At 38.8% G+C, this 26844-nt stretch overlaps 2 protein-coding genes across 2 annotated transcripts in view; one reads left to right on the forward strand and one right to left on the reverse strand.

Annotated features, from left to right (window-relative positions):
• Positions 1 to 3954: 3954 nt before the first annotated feature.
• On the reverse strand, positions 3955 to 7729 carry LOC148818714 (myeloid-associated differentiation marker homolog). The gene has a single exon (XM_088936895.1). It carries the CDS (start codon positions 7527 to 7529, stop codon positions 6678 to 6680), a length of 852 nt encoding a protein of 283 aa, XP_088793021.1. The 5' UTR covers positions 7530 to 7729; the 3' UTR covers positions 3955 to 6677.
• Positions 7730 to 19310: 11581 nt separating this feature from the next.
• Positions 19311 to 26844, forward strand: part of pkd1a (polycystic kidney disease 1a) — a 108227-nt gene continuing 100693 nt past the window's right edge. Inside the window, exon 1 of the mRNA XM_088936886.1 lies at positions 19311 to 19791. Coding sequence (XP_088793012.1) covers positions 19538 to 19791 — 254 coding nt within the window. The 5' untranslated portion in view covers positions 19311 to 19537. The remainder of the gene's footprint in view (positions 19792 to 26844) is intronic.

Below are 26844 nucleotides of genomic sequence, written 5' to 3' on the forward strand. Positions count from 1 at the left end.
GAACAGATTGGCTGCTCAGGATATGCTTATCCATACTATGGTCATACTTTCCTAACCTTAGTTACAGTAACCTTATGACAGTAACTAGATATGTGTTGTATAGTAACACAGGATATCTGTTGTGCAGTAACACAGGATATCTGTTGTGCAGTAACACAGGATACACGTTGTGCAGTAACACAGGATATCTGTTGTGCAGTGACAATGAACATCTGTTGTAAAGTAGCACGGGGGACATGTTAAAAAGCCAGTCTGTGTGCTGTGAGGAACAACATGAAAACAGAAACTGAAGCAAATGGATACAAGAGAAAGGGCAAGGAGGCAAGTCGTTTCTCCCCCGTGTGGAAAGGCACCTTTCCAGGTGATATAATCGAGCAGGCTGTGAAGTCAAACAGCAGCACAATTTGACAGCCGTGGGCTTCTTTAAAGTAAAGTGATATCAAAAGCAAAATGGTATTAAAAAGCACCATGGTACACAAGGGTGGAAATTCTTGCCTGAAAGCTGTTTTTACCCTGAATCTGTTCTTCTACTCTAGCTCCCATGAGTGGGCCTTCTTGGTGGAAATATTAAAGTGTGTCTGGACATACTGTACAACAACAACAATAATAATTATAAGCTCAGTGGTTGTTGTATCATTAATAATTACTGAACAAGGAAAGAAGAAAAGGTTCGTAGAATAAATTCAGCTTAGATGCATTACAGAGGTACAGATGTACAGTAGGTAATTCATCTGAAAATAATATGAGAAATACTGTATCACTCGTGTAGTTCAGAGGCCTTCTAAATTCACTTTTTTTCTTTTTGCTTTTTTACGGAAGCTCTTCTGCATCTGTTGGGTTTTTTTTTTTACAGTATGTGTTTTTTAAAGGGCATCTTTTAAAAAAAGCCTTGTGAAAATAAAAGATAGGACTAATTGAACTTAAAAACCCCTCAGAAAATTGCTTTGGCTTCAAATCAAATGTTATGTCTACTTTTGAAGAAAGATAATGACAAGCAATTTCAGCACTCTTGAAAATCCTTTGAAGTGGCACTTAATTCTTTAAAACAGCAGGGAGTTTTAAATACTGTATTTGCAAGATCAAGAGGTGTTGCTTTGGAATTGGCTGTTATCTACTAATTGTAACCACTTGGTTTTTACTCCGAGTTTACGGTCTGCTTATATCATTGTTTTTCAGTGAATTCGTTCAGTGCCTACCTAGAAACGTCATGGTTTTGCTTTGTAAATATTATGTTTGGGAATTTTTCATAGCAGTGGTAAATACAGGCAATGTGTTCTTCTGTTATCCTGCATCATTTATCTTTGGAAACTTTTGAAATAGTGTTATGTAAGGTTCCACTCTTTTAATTGTACAACAATGTCTGCTAAAGACTGAAAAAGAGTGAGGGGGTTAAAGACAACTCCTGCGTATCTAAATTTGGAAAAGACAAGGCAATACCCTATTTTAAATTCACTGTTCCGTAAAGTTTTATCTTCACAAATGTCTGGTACTTCGCACACATTCAAGTACTAAACATGATTCATGTCTTGTATACTGAGACTGAAGAAGAATGTTGCAAAGTATCAAACTTTTTACCAATATAATATATCAAATGACATATAAATAATATATATTTAATATATATAATAATATATAAAATTACATTTGGCTTAGCTTCTGTATGCTGTTTGACTGTCTGAAATTAAATTACAAAGTTATATATTTTATTTATAAAGGGTTTTTGATCAGTATTATTGCTCTTGGATTGACTTCAGAAATTGACTAGGAAAGAACAGAATGAAAAATGTGTGATACAGTCGATTTCATGGAATGCAAAACACTATTAGCAATGAATCAACAGTGTGAGAGCCTTTATGTTTATGATTCTGTAATCTGGGATGCTTTGTAAATAATTCATAGCATTGCTCAAAGTACATTTTTATTAGTATCAAAGATAGATAGATACTTTATTGATCCCGTGAGGGAAATTGCAGTGCAATAGCAGCTTAACACAGACAACACAGACACCACAGACACAGTGTAACGAATGATACAATAATAATAATACAATACAATCAGTACAGTGAGAAGTGCAAGATCAAAATAAAAGATGCTGTGTGTTCTCTGGGATTTGGCCTACAGTATATTATTAATGCACTTTTCTAAACGGGCATTTAATTACCAACTGTTAATTTGATTGTTTTTGTCATGCCCTAAGTAGTCATTTAGGTAATATTAATGATGCTTTTTAACTGTCAGTCTTTTTCCACAGTCCTGCCTGCCCTCTGAGGGCTAATTACCAACAAGTATCTCAGTAACAATCTGGGGTTAGCTGCCCAACATTCACTTCTAAACAGACATATACACAAGACTGAAAGCAAACACTTTGACTTTAACATGAAAAAGATAGCACGATAGCAATCTCCTCCCTCTGAAAGAAAATGCTTCTGGATTAAAGATTAAACATACAGTAAATACTGTATGATGTGCCATCAAATATGAAATTCCAGTCTTAATGTTGATTGTGTTTTGTATTGCTTTCTATAATAGTGGGACAGTATGAGGGTAACAGGTGACTTGAAGAACACTGGCTGGAGAGGCGTCTGATGGTCTCGAAACCTCCTGTGCAGGTCACCTTGCCGTTGCCAGCTACGCAAGTCCTTCTCATCAGTCACACCCTGTCACAATTAGGACCAGTCCTTTTTTGAGTTGCCCTCGTGAGTACAGCGAGGGGCTGCGAGGAATATGAAATAGGACCAGAGGAGAGTGAAGCAACACAAAGCAAGGTGCAGAATCAGCAGCACAGAGAAGAGCAGTCCCTTTAAACTCTGCGGGATGGACACCAGGCTAGAGAGTCATGGACCGCAGTCTCAGTCAGACAGCCCAGCAGCTGTCGCTGACAAACTTGATCGATCCCTGTAGAGAGGAAATGTGCTGTAGTAGACAATACTTCTGGGTTGAGGAAGTGTGAAGGGAAAACTTCACCTCTTACGTTGCAGTTTACAAATGCTGTTCTCTATGCAATTCTTCCCTTGTGGGTTTTACAGCTGACCAGTCGCAGTTTAGAAGCTGTCAACACTGCCATAGATGTTGTGAACATGAGCCTACAGACACTCTATGCTGCAGGCAGATTATGAGGACAGCCATGATGGAGGTGGCAGTGTTCTTCTCAGGTTTTAAATTAAAGAAATTCAGCATTTCCAAGATTCATCCCACTGTCTGATAATCGTATCTGGTCTAATGAAGAAACACCAAGATGTTTCTGGACCTGACGCATAGTCCCGAAAGTGAGAAAGTCACAAAACCTTCTCAGAGTCCACCTCTTGACTTTGTGTTGTGTCCATGTGCGCCAAAAAGGAAGATGATCTGGTTCATTTTCTGGGTATATTTAAGAGTAATTAATCAGCACTGACATTCTCCCCTCAAAAAAATAAAAATGGGGGATTTTTATTTCGGTCAAGTATTTTGATTTTACTTTAGATCTTTCTCCACCTTGGCGTTCAGTCAAAATTGCTCTGTAATCATTTTCTTCTGACCATCATAAAATCCGTCTGTGACTAGATGTTTGTAATGAGTACGGAATAACATCTAGATAAACCTTTTTAGATTAACACTTCATTGTAGCTGAAAGATCTCATAAACATGGCTTTATGGTGCTCAATGGTCAAAAATTATTTTATTAAAAAATTCTCTGTAAAACTAAGCATACAGTATCTGGGTTGCGTCATTTCATATTTGAGTAAAACTGTGTCCAAGTTAATGAATTTTTGGTTTTTGTAGTACCTTTTTAGTTGGTTCAATGAGAAAATCTGGAGCAACACGGGAATTAAATTTAGTTTTAGTTAGGTCTAAACATGAAGGCAACAATAACTTACTTCCAAATGACCACATTGGAGCAGATTGTCATCTGTAAGCCGTCTTTTGTCCTTCTGTTCTAAAATGAAACATGGAACATATTCACAGGAGCCATGTATGTGCAATTGTAGTTGTACATTTATTGCAGTGCACATGTTCAAGCATCTTAGAACCAAATACATAGCATTAAACTGAGCACTTGGAATATGAAATTCAACAGGCTTAATGCAGTTGAGTTCAGACAGAACTGACCCAAAAACTGTCAGTCTTCAGTGTTCAACCTCTGGCATGTACAAAAGACACATATGTGACAAAGATGTGACCGTCGTGTTATCTACTCTTATCTAATACATTTGGCTTCAAGGAGCAGGTTCATATGGTTAATTTTTTTTTAACAAAAGATCATTATAAAAAACAAAACAAAATGTGTTCAGTCACATGGAATTTGACATGGATCTCTTTTTTTACGGGTTGTTTTTCAAATTCTTCCCTCTTATAAAAATTCTTTATGGTTCTCTATAAAAGTTGACAGTATAAAAATGATGTAGGTGTGAAATGCTTTTTTTACTTTGTCGACACTTGGGGCAATTTAACTGGAGTGCACGTGGAATTAAAAAAAAGTACATAAAAAATTGTGTATGAGCCAAAAAATTTGAAGTCATTCAGTTTGTCTTATTTTTGCCCTCAAGAGTGAATCATGCATATGTTTGTAACACTTTACGATAAATGTCTGCTCATGATTAATTCAAAGAGAACAGTCTATAAATACATTGGGACTTAAAAGTTCATTTCATATTAACTCCATAGGCAATATGTATTACTTAATACGTACATTTACATTATAAACACATGATAAAGTGTTACCCAAATTTTACACATAGATCAAGCTTTGAATTTAGTACAAAGGACTTCAACTACTTCACTCCCTTTTCTGTCCTAACGTTCTTATCTTCACAAAATACCTCTGAAATGAGTAACTGGAATTTATCTGGAAGCCTAGAGATTAGGTCAGTATTACAAAATTCATTATTGGCATTATTAGACTGTGAGATTTGTCTGCTTCTCTAGAAAATGTTTTTTTGTCTTCCATTGACAAAAAAAACAGGTTTTGGTATTGTCTCAGACCATCTACTTACTCAGAAGAATCAGATGGCTTAATGTTTAAAATGTCCTGTGCTTTTGATGGCTTTTGCATTTTTTTTCAATTGATTAAAAAAAGCTACATTTATAAAGGGATTTTAAGTAACCAATGCCAGCACACTTCAGCTTGAAATGTAAGATTCCTCCATCAGTTTGACTTCACCTAACCCAGCTTTGTCTGGCTTCATTTCTTTCTGGAGAATTACATAATCATCTATAGAACATACTGTATATATTTCAGAGACATTGTAGCTCTAAAGATCATTTAAGATTTAAATAACAGTTGACTATTGATTTATTTGGGGCGTTCATTCATCACTTCATTTTCTAACATTTTCAGGATTCCGAGGAAGCCAGAATCTATCCTGTCAAGCAACAGATGCAAAGTAGACAAACACCAGACCGGACACAGCCCATCTCAGGGCACACACCACAGAATGCACATATGCTCACACCAGCGTCAAACTTTTCCAGAAGCCAATTAACCTACAAGCATGTTTTTGGACTGTGGGAGGAAACCCATGTGAACATGGGGAGAACATACAAACTCCACACAGACAGCACCCCAGGGCTGGAATCAAACCCAGGGCTAACCGCTGTGCCACCATGCCTCTTTCACCTTTCAGTTTCAGTTAAATGATAATGAGATAAACGTAATAATCAAAGAGTTATCTGCATCTTTTGTACAATTATTTCTCCAAAAGATTACATACAGCACATCAGCCACCAAGCACCCAGGGGTTAAATGTTTTGATAAGTCAATTTAGAATAACATTGTCCTCTTTAAAATAAGTAAAATCTTGATCTCTGTTGAGTTTCAACATATCCGCGACATAATTTACCCAGTGCCAGTTACAAGCTTTTATAGTTGGGATGTAAACATTATCAAATAAAAAGCCTCTCTCTGTCTTTTAATCACATCTGCATACCATAAAATATGAAGAGGATTGTCTTCAACTATGACAAGACAAGCATTTACCTTATTGATGCATATAAAATTGACTATCACAATGAAATTCTCCAATTAAAGTTTAGTAAAATGTGTAGTTCTGTACATTTGTGATGTTAAATTAATGTGTTTTAACAACCTGAACAGGAAAATGAAAGGCAGATAATTATATCGTCCCATAACATAAATTATACTATTTTTTTATTTTATCTTTCTGGTACAGTAATATGACAAAACCATGAAATAAAAATGCTCTTACCGTATCTCCCTCCAATCCAGAACTCATGTAAACAAGGTCTAGCATACTATCCCAGTATCTGTTAACCATGTTAAAATGATTGATATTTCATTTGGTCTTTCATCCTTAAAGAGTAACACCTAAATCATGAACTTTGATCATAATTGTAATTTAACGAAGGCCCCAAAAACATATTGGCCTGCTTATAGAGGGGTGGGTGTTTTTGAGAAGTTTCTTAGCATGCCTTGCTATTGGAGGTAACATAAATTTAAATGTGCTATTGGTCTGTTGAGTATGAGAGCTATGCCTGGAATTGAATAAGCTAAGAAAACTACCCGTGTCTAACATTTGAGAAAGAAGGCTCAATTAGTGCTCAAATACCCTTTTCTCGTTTGAAATTAAAAAATGGAAGCCCGTTTCTGTACAAAGTGAAAAGGTGTATAGAGACGCAACCAAAACCATGGTGTCAGACAAAGCTGGCTGTCCTTTGATGCAGATCTGAAACAGTCCACGCGACTATGCTGGGGAAACAAAGAAAACGAGCCGCACAGAGTAGACGGTGTCCACTATATAGACGATGAGGTTGAAGTAAGTCATGAAGGTGACCACCACGAGCTTATCCCACGTGCAGGGGAATGGGCACTTGTTGGGACGGGGGTTGTTCTGGAAGCTGTAGAGGGGCCAGATCACAGCGGCGGTCATGTACATGAGCACAGCCAGGATGTTGTAGCCGGTCAGGACCTTGTCGAAGGAGAAGGGGAAGAGGGCGATGAGGCGGCAGATGGTAAAGATGATGATGACCAGGGCGAAGATGAAGCACAGGGAATAGACGGCCACGCACCAGTTCAGCCCTGCGTTGTGTTTGTCGAAGGAGAGGGAGATGAAGATGATGCAGGCCACAAAGGCCTCCAGCACTTTCAGGAGTCCAGGAACAGTAGATAGAAAGCCACTGATCTCACCAGGCTTGGCCCTCGTCAAAACCACCTCAGCAGTATAGGCCATGAAGCAGAGGATGGACATGATGGTGGCGGCAATCGCATAGGAATAGCGAGAGTGGATGTAGAAGCTGGGGTAGATAATGGACGCGGTGAAGACCATGAGGGTGGCCAGCATGGCGAAGGCGGTGGTGAAGTCATCCCAGGAGATGGGGATTTTGGCGTGGAGGCCGGTGAACTCCAGCAGCAGGATCAGCACCGTGACAGCAAAGCAGAAGCACCAGGTGAACATGCACCAGGCCCAGTAGGATGCGGCGATGTGGCCCACGTGGGCCACCAGGCTGAAGGCTACGCAGGCGAGAAAGATCTCAAAGAAGCGCACAATCCCCACCGGTGCTGTCACTGCCCTGTAATCCACAACTACAATCGCCATCTTGCCGTCCTCTCTGCCTTCAGCCCTTCTCAGCTGTCCCTGAGGAGCTCTGCCTCTCGAATCCAAGAGAACGTGAGGAAAAGGCGGTGCACAGGCGCCTTTTGGCTGCTGCCGAGTGTATCTGAAGCCCTAGAAAGCCCAGCTCCAGGGATTCTGTGAAACACTACTCCTGTGTATGGATGTTTGTTAAAAAGGCGTTGCCCTTTGCCATTGTGAGGACATGTCAGGAAGCATTAGTCCTTATCTAAAACATTTCTATCTGGTGACAGGGCTAGGTAAGCATTAACTTTTAGTGCTGTTCATTTGCCTTAGCATACACCGGACCATACAGTTCAGGCTCATACCTAGCTGTTACAGTTTAAGGAAGTGAGCTCATACAGGTTTCCCTTAGTGTTTAGAATTAAACATTAAAACTCATGATTTCCGACATCAGCCCTGCACCAGACAAAATGAAAAAACTGTAGGTGCTGAAAATGAGGAACAGTTTCTATCACACCTCTCACTAGGACATTTGTTTCAAATGACTCTCCTAGAAGGAAACTAAAAACAAAAAACGAAATATTAAGAATTGTGATACTAGTGCTAATTACAAAATATTTGAACCGGAACAACAGCGATCCATTCTTCGGTGGATGAAGTCATGGGTTATATTTACTGTAGATGTCCAGTGTTTTACTACTGTATATAAGTACTGATATGATACTGCTAGCATCTTTCTGTAGTGGGGTAACATGCTATAGTTTTCCAGGGGCCCTGTCAATGCTGTTACTGAGAACTTTAATGGGATGTTTGATCCTACTTTGAGGACCTACCTTTTTTTTATTGTGTGAGGAATAAATGCTATTGAACTATAATATATGTAGTATTCAGCAATGTATTGCTTCCCTTGGTTATTATACCAAAAGCAAAAGCAGTATGATTTCATTCCACAGCTGAAAAAATTGAAACATATTGACCGTACATATTGAAACGTATTCAGTCATGACCAAGAGTTTATTAGCACATACACTAGACCTAAAATATAAATATTTTTTTTCACATTATTTTTACAAATCTTTTTTTTAAAAAAAGAGTAACAAACTACCAATGTGACAGGATGTGGGTCAGGGTTGTAGAGGGAGTATTTTCTACTCCACCCACTCGGTGAAAGTCTGTAGTTTCTTGGAGGAAAAGTCTTTTCCAGGCAGGTAAAGGGAAAAGTGATTAGCTGGTGTCCTGTGTGATGTGTGTGAGGTGATCACTGTGTGATAGTGATCAGCTTGCCTCTCAGGATATAAATGGGCATGGACAGGTGTTTATCTTTTGTCTGAGGAACCTGTGAGGTATTGAGTCATTATTTGCAGTATTAGAGAAAAGAGAGGAACATTAAGGGAGGAATGTTTTCTTGGCAAAGCTGTGGAGTGAAGACTTTGGACATTATTGGCTGATTGGCCAGCAGCCATATCACCCTGCAACTCACAACTGGCAACCCACTGAAGCTAAGCAGGTGTGAGCCTGGTCTGTACCTGGATGGGAGACTCCTGGGAAAAACTAAGGTTGCTGCTGGAAGAGGTGTTAGTGGGGCCAGCACGGGGCGCTCACCCTGTGGTCTGTGTGGGTCCTAATGCCCCAGTATAGTGACGGGGACACTATTCTGTAAACAGGCGCCAACCTTCGGATGAGATGTAAAACCGAGGTCGTTAAAAATCCCAGGGCGTTTCTCGAAAAGAGTAGGGGTGTAACCCCGGCGTCCTGGCTAAATTTCCCATTGGCCCTTACCAATCATGGCCTCCTAATAATCCCCATCTATGAATTGAATTGGCTTCATTACTCTGCTCTCCTCCCCACTGATAGCTGATGTGTGGTGAGCGTTCTGGCGCACTATGGCTGCCGTCGCATCATCCAGGTGGGGCTGCACACTGGTGGTGGTGGAGGGGATCCCCATTACCTGTAAAGCGCTTTGAGTGGAGTGTAAGTGTAAGCAATTATTATTATTATTAGTAGTAGTAGTAAAAGCTATAAAACACAGGATTACCCTCTGAGATAGCTTGAAAGTTTGTATATGTAACTAGGGCTCCAAAGGTGAAGCTATGTTTTTTTTTTGTGTTTGGGTCTGTTAGTATCCTGAAACGTAGCACAAGATGGAAGAAAGGAGGACACTGAAGGCAGCACGCTAGTATCTTTTGAGAAATGACTGGATAATGTTGTGAGAATCATGTACTTCTAGATTAACAAGACCCTCACGTTCTTCACTCTCTGGTAATATTTATGTTCTCATGTACTAAAGTAATGCTACAAGGTCTAATTACAACTGTCACCTAGAAAAAAACTACAAAAAATATATATTTTTCTCCAGAATCTGAAGACCCGAGAAAAATTGTGTTTTTGTTCCTAAATAGAGATGTTTTAAATAGGGTGAATCCCAGAATGTTTAATTATCCTTAAAGATAAAATTTGGGTGTGTCCCCTGCTGAATAGTGCTCAGTTTTGCCAGTGAATGACTGCTTTCTGAACCTCATCACAGTAAGCATGGTGTGACACTGATAACTTCTTATTAGACTCAATCTAATTTCTATAAGGATTCATTCAAATTCATAATTTAAGATGAAATGATAAGAAATGTGTGTATATGAACATTAACTTTTTTATTGTCAACCTAGAATGGTAGAAAGTGAATGACTTTTAAATCTAATGTTTATGTTTATGTTTATTTTAGCATTTTATAAAAAATATGGATTCTCTACAGTACTGTACAGTATATGCCATTTCAAAGTGTGTGATTAGCCAGTTTCACCCTGGAATTGTGTATTTATGATTGCAGGCTGCAGGCTGCACATGTCCAAAATACCAATTATCAAATATCAAGTGTCCTTCTTTTAGAGATACAGTAGGTGACAGACATTCTCCTCAGAGACAGTAAAAGAAAGTGTTATTTTATCTTTAATTTAGTTTTGAAAAGCAAACTTGACTCATGACTCAAACTCAGACCTTATTATTGGAAAGCAGGTTTGTTTTATGACGAGTTCTAGCTGAGCGTTATCCCAAATCTCTTATGCATTTTAACAAATAGCCAGCGTACAATGCGGAACATCATACGTTCCAGGCATATACTGACCTACTGTATAAGGATAAACAATACGTTATATATTTCCATATCACTGTTTGTTACATATAAGACAGCTCATCCACCACTGAAATTCAGCACCTACTGTACCTTGTTAATAGATGACTGCCATTACATGCATGCAAACCCAGCAGACTAGGCAGAGGAGTGAAAAATCTAACAGACAGACTGCTGCAGCTTGATAGGGGTAGATGAAGATCAGAATGGCAAGACCAATACATTTGGGACTGCCTAGATAAGTATAGGAGCTGTCCCACGTTGTCTTAAAAGTTTGTTTTAACTTCCTGCAAGAAAAACCACGCAAATATTCTGTTCTAGGCTAACAATATAAGTATCCTGAAATCCTTATCTGCGTCTTAAATTTCAAGTAAGTTTTGGAATCTTATTTAGATCATGAATGTCCTTTTTTGTTAGGGGTTGACCAAATTGTTGCACAATATTATAAATACGGTCTTACAAATCTGTTGGAGAACTATTACCGCTGTTCCAAAACACTTTTTAAATTAATCCTGGGATTTCCTAACCAGGATTGACAGATATTGCAGATGTCTAATAGCAGGTAAATCACTTACATGTAAATTGCTTTTTGGCACTCGATTGATCGTTGTCTGGATTTCTATAGTGGAGATGAGTGCTTCTATTTGACACAACAAGGCACAACAAATCTTTTTTTTTCTATCAAACACTACCTTTTATCTCAATAAGTACCCACGTATTGATTTTGCCACTTCTCAAAATTCTCTGTCTGTCTTTTCAGTGTTGGCTGACAAGTGTGATTTTTTCTAATAAGCTCATGGAACAGAATCTTTAATGAACATCATTTCAACTAAGGGAAAGAGGCAGCAAAACATAGCCTTCGTAGTAGTTTGTGAAATGTTTTTGGGTGCAACCATGAAAACAAAAAACAATGTTTGTAATTCTCAAATACGCATGATCATTCTCATTATTTTACCTGGCTAAAACAAAGCTACCTTACTGTCACTGCTTGTATTTCAATATTGTCGGTTTTCTTAACTGATTTACAGTATTAAACTATTTGGGTCACTGCTTTCTAGTCTTTCATTTGCTTCCTGTTCGGATGAATGTGTTCTTTGCTGCCACACTGACTAACGTTTAACTGCACACTCACCTGTCACTGTGGCCGGTTGCCATGGACACCAACTGACAACAGTCCCGAATCACCTGGAGGTAATTATCATCTCGCCTGTCCAGGTGACGGGGGGATATCTGAGGGCTGCTCAGACTCTGCTTTGGGCTCTGTTATTGAGTTTTAACTCTGAGCCCTTCAATTCCTCTTTTCTAGTTGTCCCCCTAGCTGTGCTGGTTTGGTATCCTGTATCTTGGGGATCACCTTTCGGCTTTGTTTGTCTGCAGAGTGTTTTTCTCAACTCTGTTTCCTCAATCTCCTGGCTTGTTTTCTGCTTATTTCTATCGGGCACTGGATTTAGATTTGAACTTCGACTTTGAATACTGGATTTTCCCTGTGTCCCTAGCTGGCCACAGAACCACATCTGCCTGTCTGCTCTGGTACACTACACTCATCTTGTCAGTCAGCAACTAGCCTGCATCTTATTACCAGAGTAGGCTCTCCTCGCTCAACCCCAGTCCAGTTTTCTATTCATCCAATACTTGGGTTCTTATTCATTCCAGGATAGTGCTACAAGTCCCATTTCAACATAACTTGTGATCTTAAAACACAGTGATAACTGTCCCTGCGTGGCATAAGCCACTCATGTCAGTCCAGCTCAAATCTGAGATCAGTGTCATGCACTGACCCATTATACATCCAGACAGTTATACTTAAGGACACTAGTGGAATGAGCTGGATTGGGAAAAAATCTGAGGCTTGGTACACAGCTAATGCTGGTTTGTGTTTGAGTCACATCACAAGATAGTAGCGACTGAGATTCCTCAAGCACTATTGTACTACTGGGCAGGGAGGGTGTTAGCTGTAAGTGAAACCTCTGTGCCTTCCTAACCACCTACAGAGTTGCAGTAATGTTAGTGACGTCTCCAGTTGGCACTAACTCTTGTGTAAGACACTGGGGAATTGGCTGCTTTTCAAATGATGAAAAAAAAAGATTGAGATGAAAAGATTAGCAAAGATAAGCAGAGATCAGAGGAGCAGGTTACACAGGATGTGTTGTCATAAAGCCGAGTATTAAACAGTTGGCAATTTAAAATGGGTGAACATATTTTAAATAAAACCAAATTTAAAATAAAAAGGTCTTTGTGTTTTGCTTGTACGCACCCGCATGCCCAGCTGTCTGCTGAAGAGGCCATCTGACAAATTTTAATGCAATTATTGTTTCCTTTATATCTTCATTTTCTCCATATTCAGCCATAAGAAAACTGTAACCTTTCACTTGCTTAACTAATTTATTTTGAGGAACATTAATTCTTCTTATAATTCTTTTGGGAAAAAGATAAAAGGGTTTCTTTTCAACCAAACATCCAAATAAGACTGACAAACATTTAACGAAAGTTATATACTGTAGATCAAATTCCTTTATTTTGTGATAGTCTAATGTATCCACCCTTCCATTTTCTAACCACTTTGTCCAGTACAGTGTCACGGGAGAGACAGAGTCTATCCCAGCAAACAATAGACATAAGGCAGGATACATCCTGGATGGGACGCCAGTCCATTGCAGGGCACACACAGACACAGACATGCACACACTCACAGCAGGGCCAATTGTCTTTGGATTGTGGAAGGAAACTGAAGCACCTGGAGGAAACCCGCGTGAACATTGGGAGAGAACTTACAAACTCCACACAGACAGCACCCTAGGACTCCAGTGCTGTGATGTACTGTAGTAATGCGTCACTATGCCATAGCAACCGAAATTATTAGATACCCCAAAAAGAGACTCCTTTTCTTTGTAACCTACTAAAATGTAGTCTTACATTCTTCTTTTTACAGTACAGACACAACACCATTACAGTCACAGGCTCTACCTCATTGACTCCTGATCCTGTACGTCTGCTTTGTCTCCTGTGTTTCCTTTTGCCTTAGACCATTAATGGCAACATTTCAATTAATTGTTTGCTTAATTACTGTATAAGCCATTTTACCGATGTTTCCCAGTCTCGACCCATTGAGAATTACATATTGCCTATGAAACCATGTTGACTCTGGCATTACTAACACATATGAATCCCTTGCCATTAAAAGTGCTTTGGAAAAAAATTAATTCATAAGGTTTTTATAAGCCTCTATGGAGTGTTTGACACTGCTGCTTTCTCTGCAAGGTCACCACACTGAAAGTGTGAAGAGTACTTGGTAAGGTACTGTAGAAGGCTGTCTGTAAAAATATATATACAGTATATCACCACATACAGACTGAAATAAAATGTATGAATCAAATCTAAATGTAACTTTAAAATAGGAAGAGCAGTCAGATGGAACACATGGAAATAAGCCCAGAATGTAATACCCATGAGATTCTGAAAGGTTTTAAACAGATTACTCTTGCTGATAGTGAAGTACTCCTAGCAGGCACATCTATTAGTTATCATGAGCAAAACTGATTACAAAGGCAAAATGCCAAAGCAGCCTCATATCCACCTGCTCTTTCTAGCTGGCTGATGTCCTGTAGCTTTAACCCAATCCCATCGTTTTCACAAGTCTCAGACACAGCCATCAGCAGCTCTGCTCTGCTCCCGACCTACATATCGAGAGGTGTAATAAGTTAAGACCAAGGAGGGAATACTCTGTTTTACAGCAAGTGCCAATTTTCCAGTGGATGTCTGGTACGCTTTGTGACTAGCATGTCGTGCAAATGAGGCTACATACAACTGACACAGGAATCATATGTGTTTCTCCAGTTTTATCAACGAAGATATTGTCACGGATGTCGGGAGGGCATGCCGTGGAATGACAAGGAGAGCAGTAGAGGCCCTATGCGTAGCGGCAAAGGGGGCAACACGGAGGTTAGCCCAGGCTCAGGGCGTCGGACAATGTTGGTATAGAAACCTAAGCCCTCAGGCTATGGACGTGGGGTGACTTGGTAATAGGTGGGTCTCAGGACATCCGAACCTCAATGCTGAGCCAGGAGCAGAGCAGGCACAGGGAGTAAATAGGCTACACAACAAGACACACCGAAAAGACATGAATAATCACAGGGAACTAGGAACAGGAGAGAAGTAGAGCATCCTCTAGGAGTGCCGGGCGTGACAGAAATTTCCTTTAAAAATGTCATTCTTAATTCCAGCCAGAGTGTCACAGTCCAGGTTTTATGCCACCACAGTATAGGTTACACTGAAATGTGGGTGTTATTACAAGGTGTGTCATACTGCCAATTAGGCACCATGACAAATATCACATATAGCAAAATTCGACAGCTTGGTAATAGTCTGCAGGAGGCATGAGTGTTATTTTTTGGTACAAATAAAAGAATCAAAACCATGACAGATGTTGGTGAAGTATGGAATTGGTGGCCACAATCCCAGAATGGAAACTGTCCGCCACAAGCAAAACTACAGGCTGGCACTTGTGTGGCCAGTGTAGATGTACTGTAGATACTGAAGTGTGTTCTGGTGTTGATTATGAAAAATACACACTTGTGCAGGTCAGAAAGACGTCCTATCATTGATTCACAAACTTGCCTCCTGGCTTTTCAAAGTTTGACACATAACAGACAGGCTAAACTAACAGAAATACAAGGATATTGAACTACTTGGCTCAGTTCACATTCCATAGACAATGTTTACTTTCAGTGTTTCTGAGTGTTCAATAAATGCACAATAAATTACACAGAAGAGATCGGTGCATAAATCAGAATTGTATTATTGGTTTCAACTGTAGTAGTAAGGAGCAGCAGTAGTATTAACTGTTGAGGAGTGCAAGTAAATATTAATAAGTGTGCTTGCCTGGGGCACATTTTTTATTTAAAATCATTTTCAAATACAGTAAGTAGACGATGTGATACACAAAACACTTCATGTCTATGAAAAAATATAGTCACTTTGCTTACCATCGATATGTGATTGCTTAAGACATATATAAAGCCATACTGACCAGCCTTAAAAAACTCCTGTTATTAAGCACAGATGACTCAGGATGCTCATTTTAAAAAAAACATTGATCAAGTGCCTTAAGAGAACCTGAATCCTGCAGGGTTTAGAGGTGCTTTAAAATGAGCGATTGTTTAAGACATGAAAAAGCAGTTAATTTGATCTTATTCACGTGCTTGTCCTCCAGCACTCCAGCCTATAGAACTGTCTACTCCTGGTGTGGATCGTTTGTACTGGACAGTCTGAGGAAGATGCTCCCCCTAGTGTTCAGTGTGTGTTTGAATGTAGCGTCTGTAAAAAAACTTCCATCCAAATGCAAAACCAAATGTCTGCTGTTATGTGTTACTCATATCCACATTAATACTGCAGGAGCCTTTCTTTGATTTCAAAGCACAACTCAAGGTTGAGAAATTATAACACAAAGATCAAAAGGAGACAAGATCTTCAACCTTGAGAGGTACATACTGTACGGCAGATGAAAAATAATTATTAATCACTACATATCACAATAGATACCACAGCTTAAAGCACTCGTTTTTGGTTCAATGTTATTGAATGTATTTGTATTCATGCAAGGAAGTCTGCAGATACTCATGAACTAGGTGTATAACGACTCCAAACCAAACTGGTAATGGCTGTTAAGGCCTTTAAAGCTGAAGTGTTTAGGACTGTAGCCACGAAGAGGCTTTACATCTTATCAAATTCCATTACTTAAAAACATCCAAGCCAACTTCTGGCTTTACGGCAGGGTGAAAGAGGATGAGAGCTGAAGGGTTTGCTTTGTATTTAACGTGGGAGAGGAAGCTTGTTACTCCCCAGCCATGTCGATGAAGCCAATTTACCGGCTTCTTTCAAGAAACGGCACAATGTTTACCTCAGATTAATTACGTAATTAACATAATTAAGTACGTAATATAGACGAAAGGAGCTAGAGCTTTGTTACCTTTCTTGTTTTCTTATCCATTCGTCCGTTTTCTACCTGCTTTTCCAACACCAGGCGGCTGGGGAGCCGGAATCTCCCCAATTGGCAATTGGTGCAAGGCGGGGTACACCCTGGATGGGACGCCAGTCCATCGCAGGACAGGCCCAGACAGAGGCACGGTCACACTCGCACCCGGGCCGATTTCCCCAGAAGCCACTTAACCTACCGCTATGTCCAGAATGTAGGAAGCATCTTGAGCACCTGGAGGAAAGCCATGTGGACAAGGGGAGGACATACCGTACAAACTCCAGGCAGACAGGACTACGGGGCCAGAGCCGAACCCAGGGCCCCAACGCTGGAGGCAGCGATGCTAACCGCCGCGCCATCGTGCAGCTCCTTGTGTTCCTATACAACAGTCAAATATTACTGCCTGTCACACAGCTATTAACAACAAATTTACATACGGTATGCTTATGCAAGTAAACTATTTCTTTGGTTGCCGTATTTGAAAAGAGTGTACATTTGTATTCGTCTTTTAAAATAACTTAAGTGCTGTACTCATTAGAGGAAGCACAGTTCGGCTACAGCTGCCCGCTTACTGTCACATGTTCATTCCAGAATTAAGCTGGCAGTACAGTTTCCTCAATTCTGAGGGGGAGGAGCAAAAATAAAATGAATTACTTATTGAGGATTAATGCTTTGGATTGTCCTGTACAGTATACCATGTTCACACAACAATGAGCAAATCCCTTTTATCTTATTTTTACTTTTCAGAGTCGTGTTTTAAGTGATTTGCTTAATTTGAAGTGTTTTTTTTTTCCTCTTTCGGAGTCAGCTTGTCAGGTATAACAATTAGTAAAGATAAAACCTTTGGGAGTGTGAAAGCAAACAGTTTCGATAAGATTTGACAAGATGCTAGTCTTCATATATTTTTTTAATGAAAGAGTACCAATGGAAGAGAACTAAAACAAAACACAGAGAGAAGGCGGGTGAACAAAAGACATTTGCAGAGCTATTCTCTTCCACGATTTTATTTTATTCAATACTTATCTAGGTCAGGTATTTGCTCAATCAGAAGACTGTTCAACCAATGAACCAAATGGGCCAAATACCCTCTAATTTACAGCCTTTCTTCTGATCTTTATAAAGAAAAGTACTTATAGAATGGAAACAGCCACAGGAAAGTACCTCATTGATACTGGCACACATCTACAGTATAAAGAAGAAGACTGATTTATTTTGGGGTATAATAAGGAAAATGGAACAGCAGGTTGCTTTTAGGATAATAGTATGGCACTTTCTGAGATGCTGAATGCTCCTGTCTGGTTAGGGAACACAGATTCTGAACAATTTAAAATTAGACTGCATTTGGCTTTGATCTATTTTATTTTATGTTTGTTAACATGTTCGCTTTTTGCGTAAATTGTACCTTTTATCTCCTTAGCTGGATAGCCAAATTGCAACTGAAATAAATAATAAGGAAAACCTCTGGAATTCTAAGGGATTATTTATAGAAGAAATTTGAAATACCTCAACAATTAAATGTGCTAAGTTGTTTTCCCCTGTCAAAACAAACATACTCTTTAATGTAGCTAAATTGTACACACTGTATTAATCTTTCTTTAAGCAATTTGGTTGCAATAGCTTCAGTACTGTATGTATAGCCATGTTATTCAGACAGTATAATGATATGCCTGACTGTTGCCAGGAGGCTTCTAATTTGAATTCAAGGCTGGCACCAAAATCTCTCATCTAGGATTGGAAAATACAATCTTTTACTATGAAAGTGCGAGATATGAGGGGTATATCCTAATAAAAAATTCTATCTAGTCATCAAAGAACAAGCCAGAGATTTGAAATTCATGACCTGTCCTTCAGAGTTCTATTATCAACCTAAATGAAGTATCTTGAATCCTACATACTTTAGAGAAGGTTCTGGATATTTAATACAGTATCACAATCTCGACCATTAAAATAAATATGCAAAGCATTAAAGACGGTGCTACCTATCAGAACATTGAAGCTATACAAAACATCAGTCTAATCTCTGTTTTGGTGTAAGATGTTTATCCATTCAATATTTATATTTTCCCTTTACTTTTCGCCCACTATGATGAAAATGAACTTCACTTTCTGTAAATGTTTTTGTTTGGACAATGAAAAACAGTATCCTACTACTGTCTGTCTGTCACAATGTATATAAAAATAAGGATATTTAACATTTACTGTGTTAAAGACCTGGACAGATTAAGTGTAAATAAAACTATTCTAAAAAGAAATATCAGTAACAATGTATATCCTTGTCATATTTCTTTAAAGTAAAACATTATTGTAAACTCTACATATGTATACGGACGTCTACAGACGGACTATTTTCAATAATAGAAAGGAATTACAACAAAGTAGCACAAATTAACGTTACCTTGTAACCAGGCATAACCAGACATTTTCGTTTTAAAAATAAGCATACCGTGTATTGAAATTACTTAGTTGTTGCGAAACGATTTAATGTAGGTGCAGCTGCAGTTATTGATGTTTGTGTCTCCAAATAAAGGAGAAAAACGTTTTGATCTAATTTATTTTTACGTGCAGTTAATAGGCTACAATACAACAGCGTTTATACGGAACAAAATTATACAGCATCTCAGGGCTGAGGGATTATTCGTCTCGTTAGTGAACTCCCAAAACCTCAAGAAGTTTTCTCTGCAAGAAACCCTAGTGTTGAAAACATGGCATTGCAGAGTTCGAAAGCAAACAGAGAAGGAAGTTTCCTGAGAACTTAGCAGAGAAGTTTCAAAACTTTTTTTTTCCAGAGGCATTGGTACCCTCAAATAAGGAAGGTTTTCGAATCGGGGGGGAAGGAGGTTTCAATGATATTCATGCAAACAACCGAAAGAGGAAACTTTTCCCCCCAGTTCGACCGAGAGATTAGCAACCTCAGTGGCGATGCGATGTGAGTGAGCGATGCCTTGTGGAAATGGACAAACTGTATCCAAGCGAAAACATGGCGTCTGTTCCTCACTGTTCGGACTTTCCACCAGTCTACTGCTTTCCTTGTGTTTTGCTCTCACCTCGGGGATGGTGGACTCGGTCAACCATCACTGTCCCAAGAACTGTACATGTTCAGTTGTGGGACCACAACGTGTCGTTAACTGCTCTAACACAGGGCTCGACCGGGTACCAGAAGCGACGGACATCCCGTACAACACAAGTATTCTGTAAGTAGCTGGGATTTACATCCCTAGCGGAAAATGTTAGTTTCTGCTCTTTGCCAGTTTGTTCTTGATGTTGTTGTGTGATTTACAGTGTGTTTACCGGGGGAACAACGTCTCAAAATATCATTTGAGCTTTTAGAGAAAATATTTGTATCCGACTGGGAAACAAAATGCTTTAAAGTAACTTTGGTGACATACAGTATAACCAGTCTGATCCAATCTTGGGTATGAGGCTGTTTTCATCTGGTGCTTGCCAACAGACTCTCGATTAGTTTAAAATGTATTGTGCTGTGAACTAGAATGGCAGGAAAACAACCCCGTTATTGTTCTCTACTGAATGAAATGGTGTGAAATATTTTAAATTCCAAAGACTTTAGTAAAATATTTAATGAATCCTATAAAAAAAACTTCCTATTTAACCAAATGGAAAATATAAACATGGACACGGTGTGAGTAACTATTTTAAGATTAATATAGAAATATAAAAACAGTATTTAAGATAAGCTGGATGTTAAAATACACCGCAAAGATGTCAAATGTTTTAATTAGATACATTAAAAAAATAAACATCGGAAATTTGTACCATTGCTGTACTAATGTTTTCAGTGAAACTGGAAATCATTGACCGATATCTGAATGAAACAAATGGATTAAAGGTTTGCTGGTACAGATTAACCATGAGTCAGTGATCCTTCAACTTTCAAGAAATTCACCACCAAGAAGCGCCTCGATATGTTAACTAACACAACTACAGTAGTCGGTAACTTCACAAAAAACACAGATATGCAAATTATACACTAATGCGTCATTTGATTTAGTTTTTAAGTAAGTTGCATTTTTGTATTGTGCGTTTGACAAAAAATAATAAAATGCTTTGGAATTTGTGCTACGTTATTTTGTGGAAGACGAGGACATAAGCAAATGTAGTGTAAAAGACCGCTAAGTACACCAATCGTATAATACTTTCCTGTGTAGTAGTAATATCAGCTTCATTAACGGCATTTCAACGGGGCAGAACGACCCGATGAGTGCTGTTTGAGAATTATGATTGGTTTTATCTTGGTTCAGTGACTGGGGACTAGGTTCTGGAAGGATGCACAGAAAAGGTCCTGAACTTTAGCCACGGCAAAAACACCCACTAGCTAGATTAAAGCACTGCAAAGTGTACCTGATTTGACAGTGCCTGACAAAAGGGTTTCAAACACCCAATCGAAACATTAGAGAGGTCTTTCTGTAAGTCCCGGAACACATCATCAAAACTTTAGAATTTAAAGAAATGGAGAGGTGTCTTGTTAAAATAGGATACATACATGTACCGCTATTTGTCTGTTTGGTCAAATAATAGGTCTGTTTTGGACATTTACGCGTTCAGCTCTGCAGTGCTGGAACAATCAACTCATGGCAATGTAGTGTCTTTGAAAAACTTAATTTTGTAAAATGCCACATGTGAAACTTAACCTGCATGCAGAGAGATACTGTGTCTATAACCAAGAGCATCCCTTTGTCTCAGAAGAACAGAAAAGAGCCGTGCACATTGCTTGTTCATAATGTTTATACTGTAATATCAGGCTGGGGTGCATGCATAAAAACTGAATGGTATTGTATATGCAAAGGCTGTATATACTGTATATTGAGATGGGAGACGTTATAAAAAACAACAAAAGAGTCTTGGAAACAACACAGTTGTGTGAGTGTGGAACAAGCTACCCAGTTATGCTGGTGAAGCCGATACCTTGACTTTTTTTCAAGAAACAGCTGGATGACATCCCTGGATCAGTTAGAATACTATCAAATGCACTAGATCGACTGGATGGCCACCTCTTGTTTGCAACCTTTCTCATGTTCTGAATAGCATGTGTTCTATTTTTAGTGTCTCTCAGTAAATATACTGTAAACAGATGAAGTTATACAGCAGGGGTCTCCAATCATGGTCCTGATCCAGCTAGTCTTACAGGTCCTCTGGTTTCAAAGACTGGCATCATTTATAAATGATTGATGAGTCAAGCAAGTTATCTATTCAATTAAGACCACTCATGTCCTTGAGGGTTAAAGATTACTTCGATTTTAATCCTAAGTGATCTCTAAATTACTTAATTTAACAAACCTCATGATTAATTAAACACACTTGAATTGGTCCATGTCCATGTCCATGTCCATGAATTGGTGATTTTAATGACGGCCTGCAAAAGCTATTGGATTAAGGCTCTGTAGCACCAGGGTTGGGTAAAAGTGCAAAACTGTTATACAAAAGGTTGATTGTATTTGCAAAATACATTCCATACTATTTCAGTAGCTGGCAGGTGTCAAACATTGTTATGTCCAGTTAATGAGTGAACAGCCTTCCTTGTGGAATCACAGGTCATTCACAGTAAAGCAATTCTAGGAATGGTATTTTGTTCTTTTAATTAATCTAAAAATATTTTTTTTCTTAAAATAATATCATTATAATTAGCTTAATTATTTAAGACAATTATTTGTTTTAGCTTCTGAAACATTTGTTTCAAACACTTTAATAATATTGAATTACAATTTATAACGTGCTTCATCCCAAAGCATTTCACTGGTAAAAGGACCCACTTCAAATGTAGCTTTTCTGCACCAGGGGCCCCATAACACTGCAGACCAGTCAGAGAAGTGAGAAATTGCTTCACCCATTGAATAAAGGGAGAAATTTTAGAGAGACCAGATTGTGCAAGTTGAGACTAAATTATAGCCAGGATCCCTACTCTTACAATCCCTACAACAACTGCAAAGACTGAGTAGTCAAGACCTCAGTTCAACATCTCATCCGGATGACTACAGATCCAACAGTCCCTATTTACCACACTGGGATGTTAGTTCGTAAATTCTGGCCCAAAGGGAAGATCATCCAGCAGCACTTATAGCAGCATCCTGATGTTCCATAGAGATCTTCCATTCCAGCACTCAACGGGCTCAGCATTGCTTAGTTTCTGTGATTGACTGCAATGTAGTCATTCTGTGCTCAATTTTAGGATGTTTAACACAGAATTGTTACACATACTATAGTGTCATTTTGTGTCATGCGTGATTTTGTAAGTATGGCATATTAAGCCAGTTTGTTTAATAAGTAACTATTCTGCCCTTCAAATCATTGAATGGTTTTCTGGGCTCTTTCCACTGCTTTCTAAATTTAGCCAAAAGAAAATAAATTATGTCATGACATGTTTTCTAATAACTCTTGAATGCACGAAACAGACTTGCTGTGATGGTCTAACATAGCCGTCCTGCAGTCTGTGCATCTCCTGTCTTGGTGCTAATATTTGAAAAGTCAAGGTCCTGAAAAACGGACGCAGCGTTTCAGAAAGGCAACTAGACTGGTCAGTTAAATTATTATTAGATTTTGTCTTAATATTCATGCCTGTCAGGTGTCTTACTGTAGTTTCTGTGTTTGGGCCTGAGTGTTGTGTGTTGAGTCGGAAAGATGTCTTGAGAACCTGCCTGCTGTAGTATTTAACATGTCCGTTTTCTGAGAGGCGACTCAAGGCCAAACGTGACCTCATCACTAATGCATGTGACGCAGAGAAAAGCAGCAAAAAGCACTGAAGTAAAAAGGTTTGCATTTCAAAATAAGAGAATGCATTAGGGCATTTATCATCTCTTCATAATTGTTTCCATGGAATGCCTGGTGCAAAATCAATAAGTCAGAAATAAACACAGATGATGGACATAAAGTCTTGCATAGAAATTCAAATGAGTGTAAATAAAAGGTCTTGCATCTTTATATGGTGCCAGTTTTTGTATTTTGACTTTTAACTGTTGCAAGTTAAAAAAAGGAACAAAATAAGGAGACTGTCTCTTAACACACTTTTAGTAGTATACAAACGACGAGAGTTCAACACTATACTGCTAGGCATGGGTCCCAAGGGAGGATGTTTAGTTAAGAAAACATTTCTTATGTATCTAGCATTTTGTTCATATAGTTTCTATTTCTTCCTTACTGGAGATGAACTGTCAGGCTGTTACAATATGGTCTTGGCTGTTCTCAAGGGAAGCAAATCATCACCCCCAGTTCAGTGCCTGCTCAGGGAGAGAAGAGAAATGTGTGTGCTTTTCACTTTCTTTACATTGGCCTTAGATGAGTAGGTCCAATTGAACAGCTAATAGCAGAAGACCTTCAATAATCTGGGGTTGAGGACAGAGATTGTGATGACCTGATAGTAACTGATGACTCAATTGAGCAATTAAAATAATCATTGTAACTGTATCATTTTTTGTTTCAGAGATTTAGTTCATTGTTTGGCAGAAGGGGTTCTGTGGACCCCTTCCATTTTGTAAAATGTTCCACTCCTCTGAATTGCCCAGGGGACGTCACTTGGACATGCTGTAGAAAAGTTATAATTTAGTTAAACTTGCCCTTACATATTTCGTCTTCACTTTAATGAAAACGGAACAGTTCTCCTCAACTTCTTTTTCTGAAAGACGAGAGGAAGCCTGAACAAGTCTCATCTTGAGATAACCCATAGCTGCAGTATAAAAGTAAAAAACTTGCTTTCTCAACATTAGTCCTTGGTTCAAACTAACGGGCAGCACACTGGCACAGTCGTCAACATTGCTGCCTCCCTGCTGTCCTGGGTTCAATTCTGGATCTGGGGTGCTTTCCATAGAGGTTAGGTGCTCTTCCCATATTTGTGGGTTTCCTCTGGGTGCTCTGGTTTCCTCCCAAAGTCAGCAGACATACAGTACTGGTAGTTGAATTGGCTTCTGGCACAACCTGCCCTGGTGAGAGTGTGTGTGTGTACCCTCTTCCCATTGCTTGCCAGGATAGGCTCTGTCTCCCCCATGACCTTATATCGGATGCAGTGGTCAGAAAACGGTTGGATTGATTTCTTTAAAGTAGCAATACCCTGGTATTTAGTGCAAAGAAAAAATACTGACCACAAAAGGCTGAGAAGGCCCATCCTTTGTTTTAGTAAAGACAGTTGATTTTGCATACTATATAAAACCTACAGTATGTGCAGAAAATAAATTATGTGCACATTTATGCCAGCTGATCACTGTAGTAAAATCCTGAGATTGGAGGCTTGACCACAGTTTGCCCATTGTGGTATGTCAAGCCTCCAGTGCTCAGAAAGGAGTTAATCTGCCTTTGTTTGACCACTGCAAAAAGACAGCTTGTCATCAATTTAACATAAGCCTGTAGTGTAAACACCAGGGCGACCAGTTTTGTTAATAATGTCTGACTTAGCTTTGGTTTATTTGGTTGTTATAGTAACGTTTTGTAACAATCGCCCCGATGGATCTGCGGCCCGCAGATCTGCTTGTAAAAATAGAATATTTATAGAGACCACGTTTGGCAGTACACTCCGTCTTTTGAAAGCCGACAGCTGTCACAGTTTCACAAAGTTCTCAGCTTTCTTTTGCCCAAGACGGTTTTTGTATCTGTTGTTTTAGTCCCCTAAAAACTGCTCAAGTGTGAATGTTTGAGACAGGATCCTGAGGTCTTACCCAACCTTAGAAGCCTAATAAATTCTACATAAGTAGGACTCCCGAGATAACAATCCAAAAGGAAAAGCATTCAGTTCTATTTTATTTAATCTCCCTTGAGTTGGGGTGAGTAGGAGAGTTTTTATGTTTTTTTATATCCCATGGGATTGTTTTCCTTATTCCCCTACATGAGAAAACACCAAGGAAAATAAGCCTAAAAGATGTTGATGTATACAGTGGCACCATTTTTCTAACTACAGTACTCTTAGTGATAATTGTGAAAATAATATCACAGTCAAATTAATGTTTATCTGGGAGCCTCGGTTCTGTCCTCTGGATTAAGACAAATGATTTGTAAGGATTTTGCCTTCAATAAGTGGAAATACATCTTTTCATCTGAAAATAAAAACAGTAAATAACATAACTTATAGTTTCAGATCCATATCTGTTTTAATATTCTTTTTACCCAAATATCGGTGTTCATCTGGGGGGGGGGGTAGTGTGCTGAATGTTTTAACCGCTTGCCACTGCTTCTGATCCACTGTATGATCAAAAAGTTATATCGATCCATAGTCTGCTAGTATCACAGAACATGATCTTGGAACCATGATATGCCCATGGTGGTGTTTAATCACTTCTTTTTCAGATGGCTGTAACAATTTAATCATGTTTTGTTAATCAGAGAGACATGTGACAATAGTTTGAGAGTAAACAATTATGAGTAGAGTTGAAAATAAACATCTGCCTTGAACTTTCTTTTTATTCATAGCACTGCTGACATTTGGCAGTTGTTAAGTTGTTATTTTTTTACTGGCTAAAATGTTGCTTATGGAACTACAAGGTTCAGTCTTAATTTAATTATATACAACGGACACAGTGGTTATAAATGGGTTCAGGGCACAGTGTGTGGACTCGTCCATTTTTAACTCGAGGCCTGGTGGACCGACTACCATCTCTGCTTCTTTGTCATTTCTGCACCTAATACATTTGATTTCTTAACAGCACACCCATACCTATCCCAACTTTTGAAATAATTGGAGGCCATTTTAAGCTCTGTGTAAAACAGTACTGATTTTAAAAGAAAAATCAGGTATAAAATGGTAGTATTTGAGAAAATTGCTTTATGTCTCTTACCTTATGTGCAAATGACTTTTAACACATAGAACTGTTGCAGTGGCTTGTTCTAAATGTTCTTCTGCCTGGCAGTTATAAATAAAATTAGCTTTAAGCCTAAACCTCAGTTTAACAGTAAAAAAGAGGGTACTTTTTGGGGTTTTGTGACTTTTACAGTTACTCCTTGCTGGGCCCATACAGCAATAGTCCCAAAGCACACTATTTTAAGATGTCTTTTAGCACTTACTACTTTTTGGTACTTGAACAATTTCTTTTTATGAAATATGTGTTTCAGATTGACTTTAAAATCTATGGTTATATGCTATTTTAAGAAAAGTAAACATTTTTGGGTGAGGGCTGCAGGGTGCAGGGTGCAAGGTGGGTTCCAGTTGGTGTCTCAGTTACTGTGTTCTCTCATCTGTGTGTGTACTACGTCCTGCGGTGTACTGGCATCCTGTCTAGGGTGTGTCCTGAATTGTGCTCATTTATCTTCTGACT

The sequence above is a fragment of the Atractosteus spatula genome, chromosome 18 (assembly GCF_055471065.1).
Source record: "Atractosteus spatula isolate fAtrSpa1 chromosome 18, fAtrSpa1.hap1, whole genome shotgun sequence".
NCBI lineage: Eukaryota > Metazoa > Chordata > Actinopteri > Semionotiformes > Lepisosteidae > Atractosteus > Atractosteus spatula.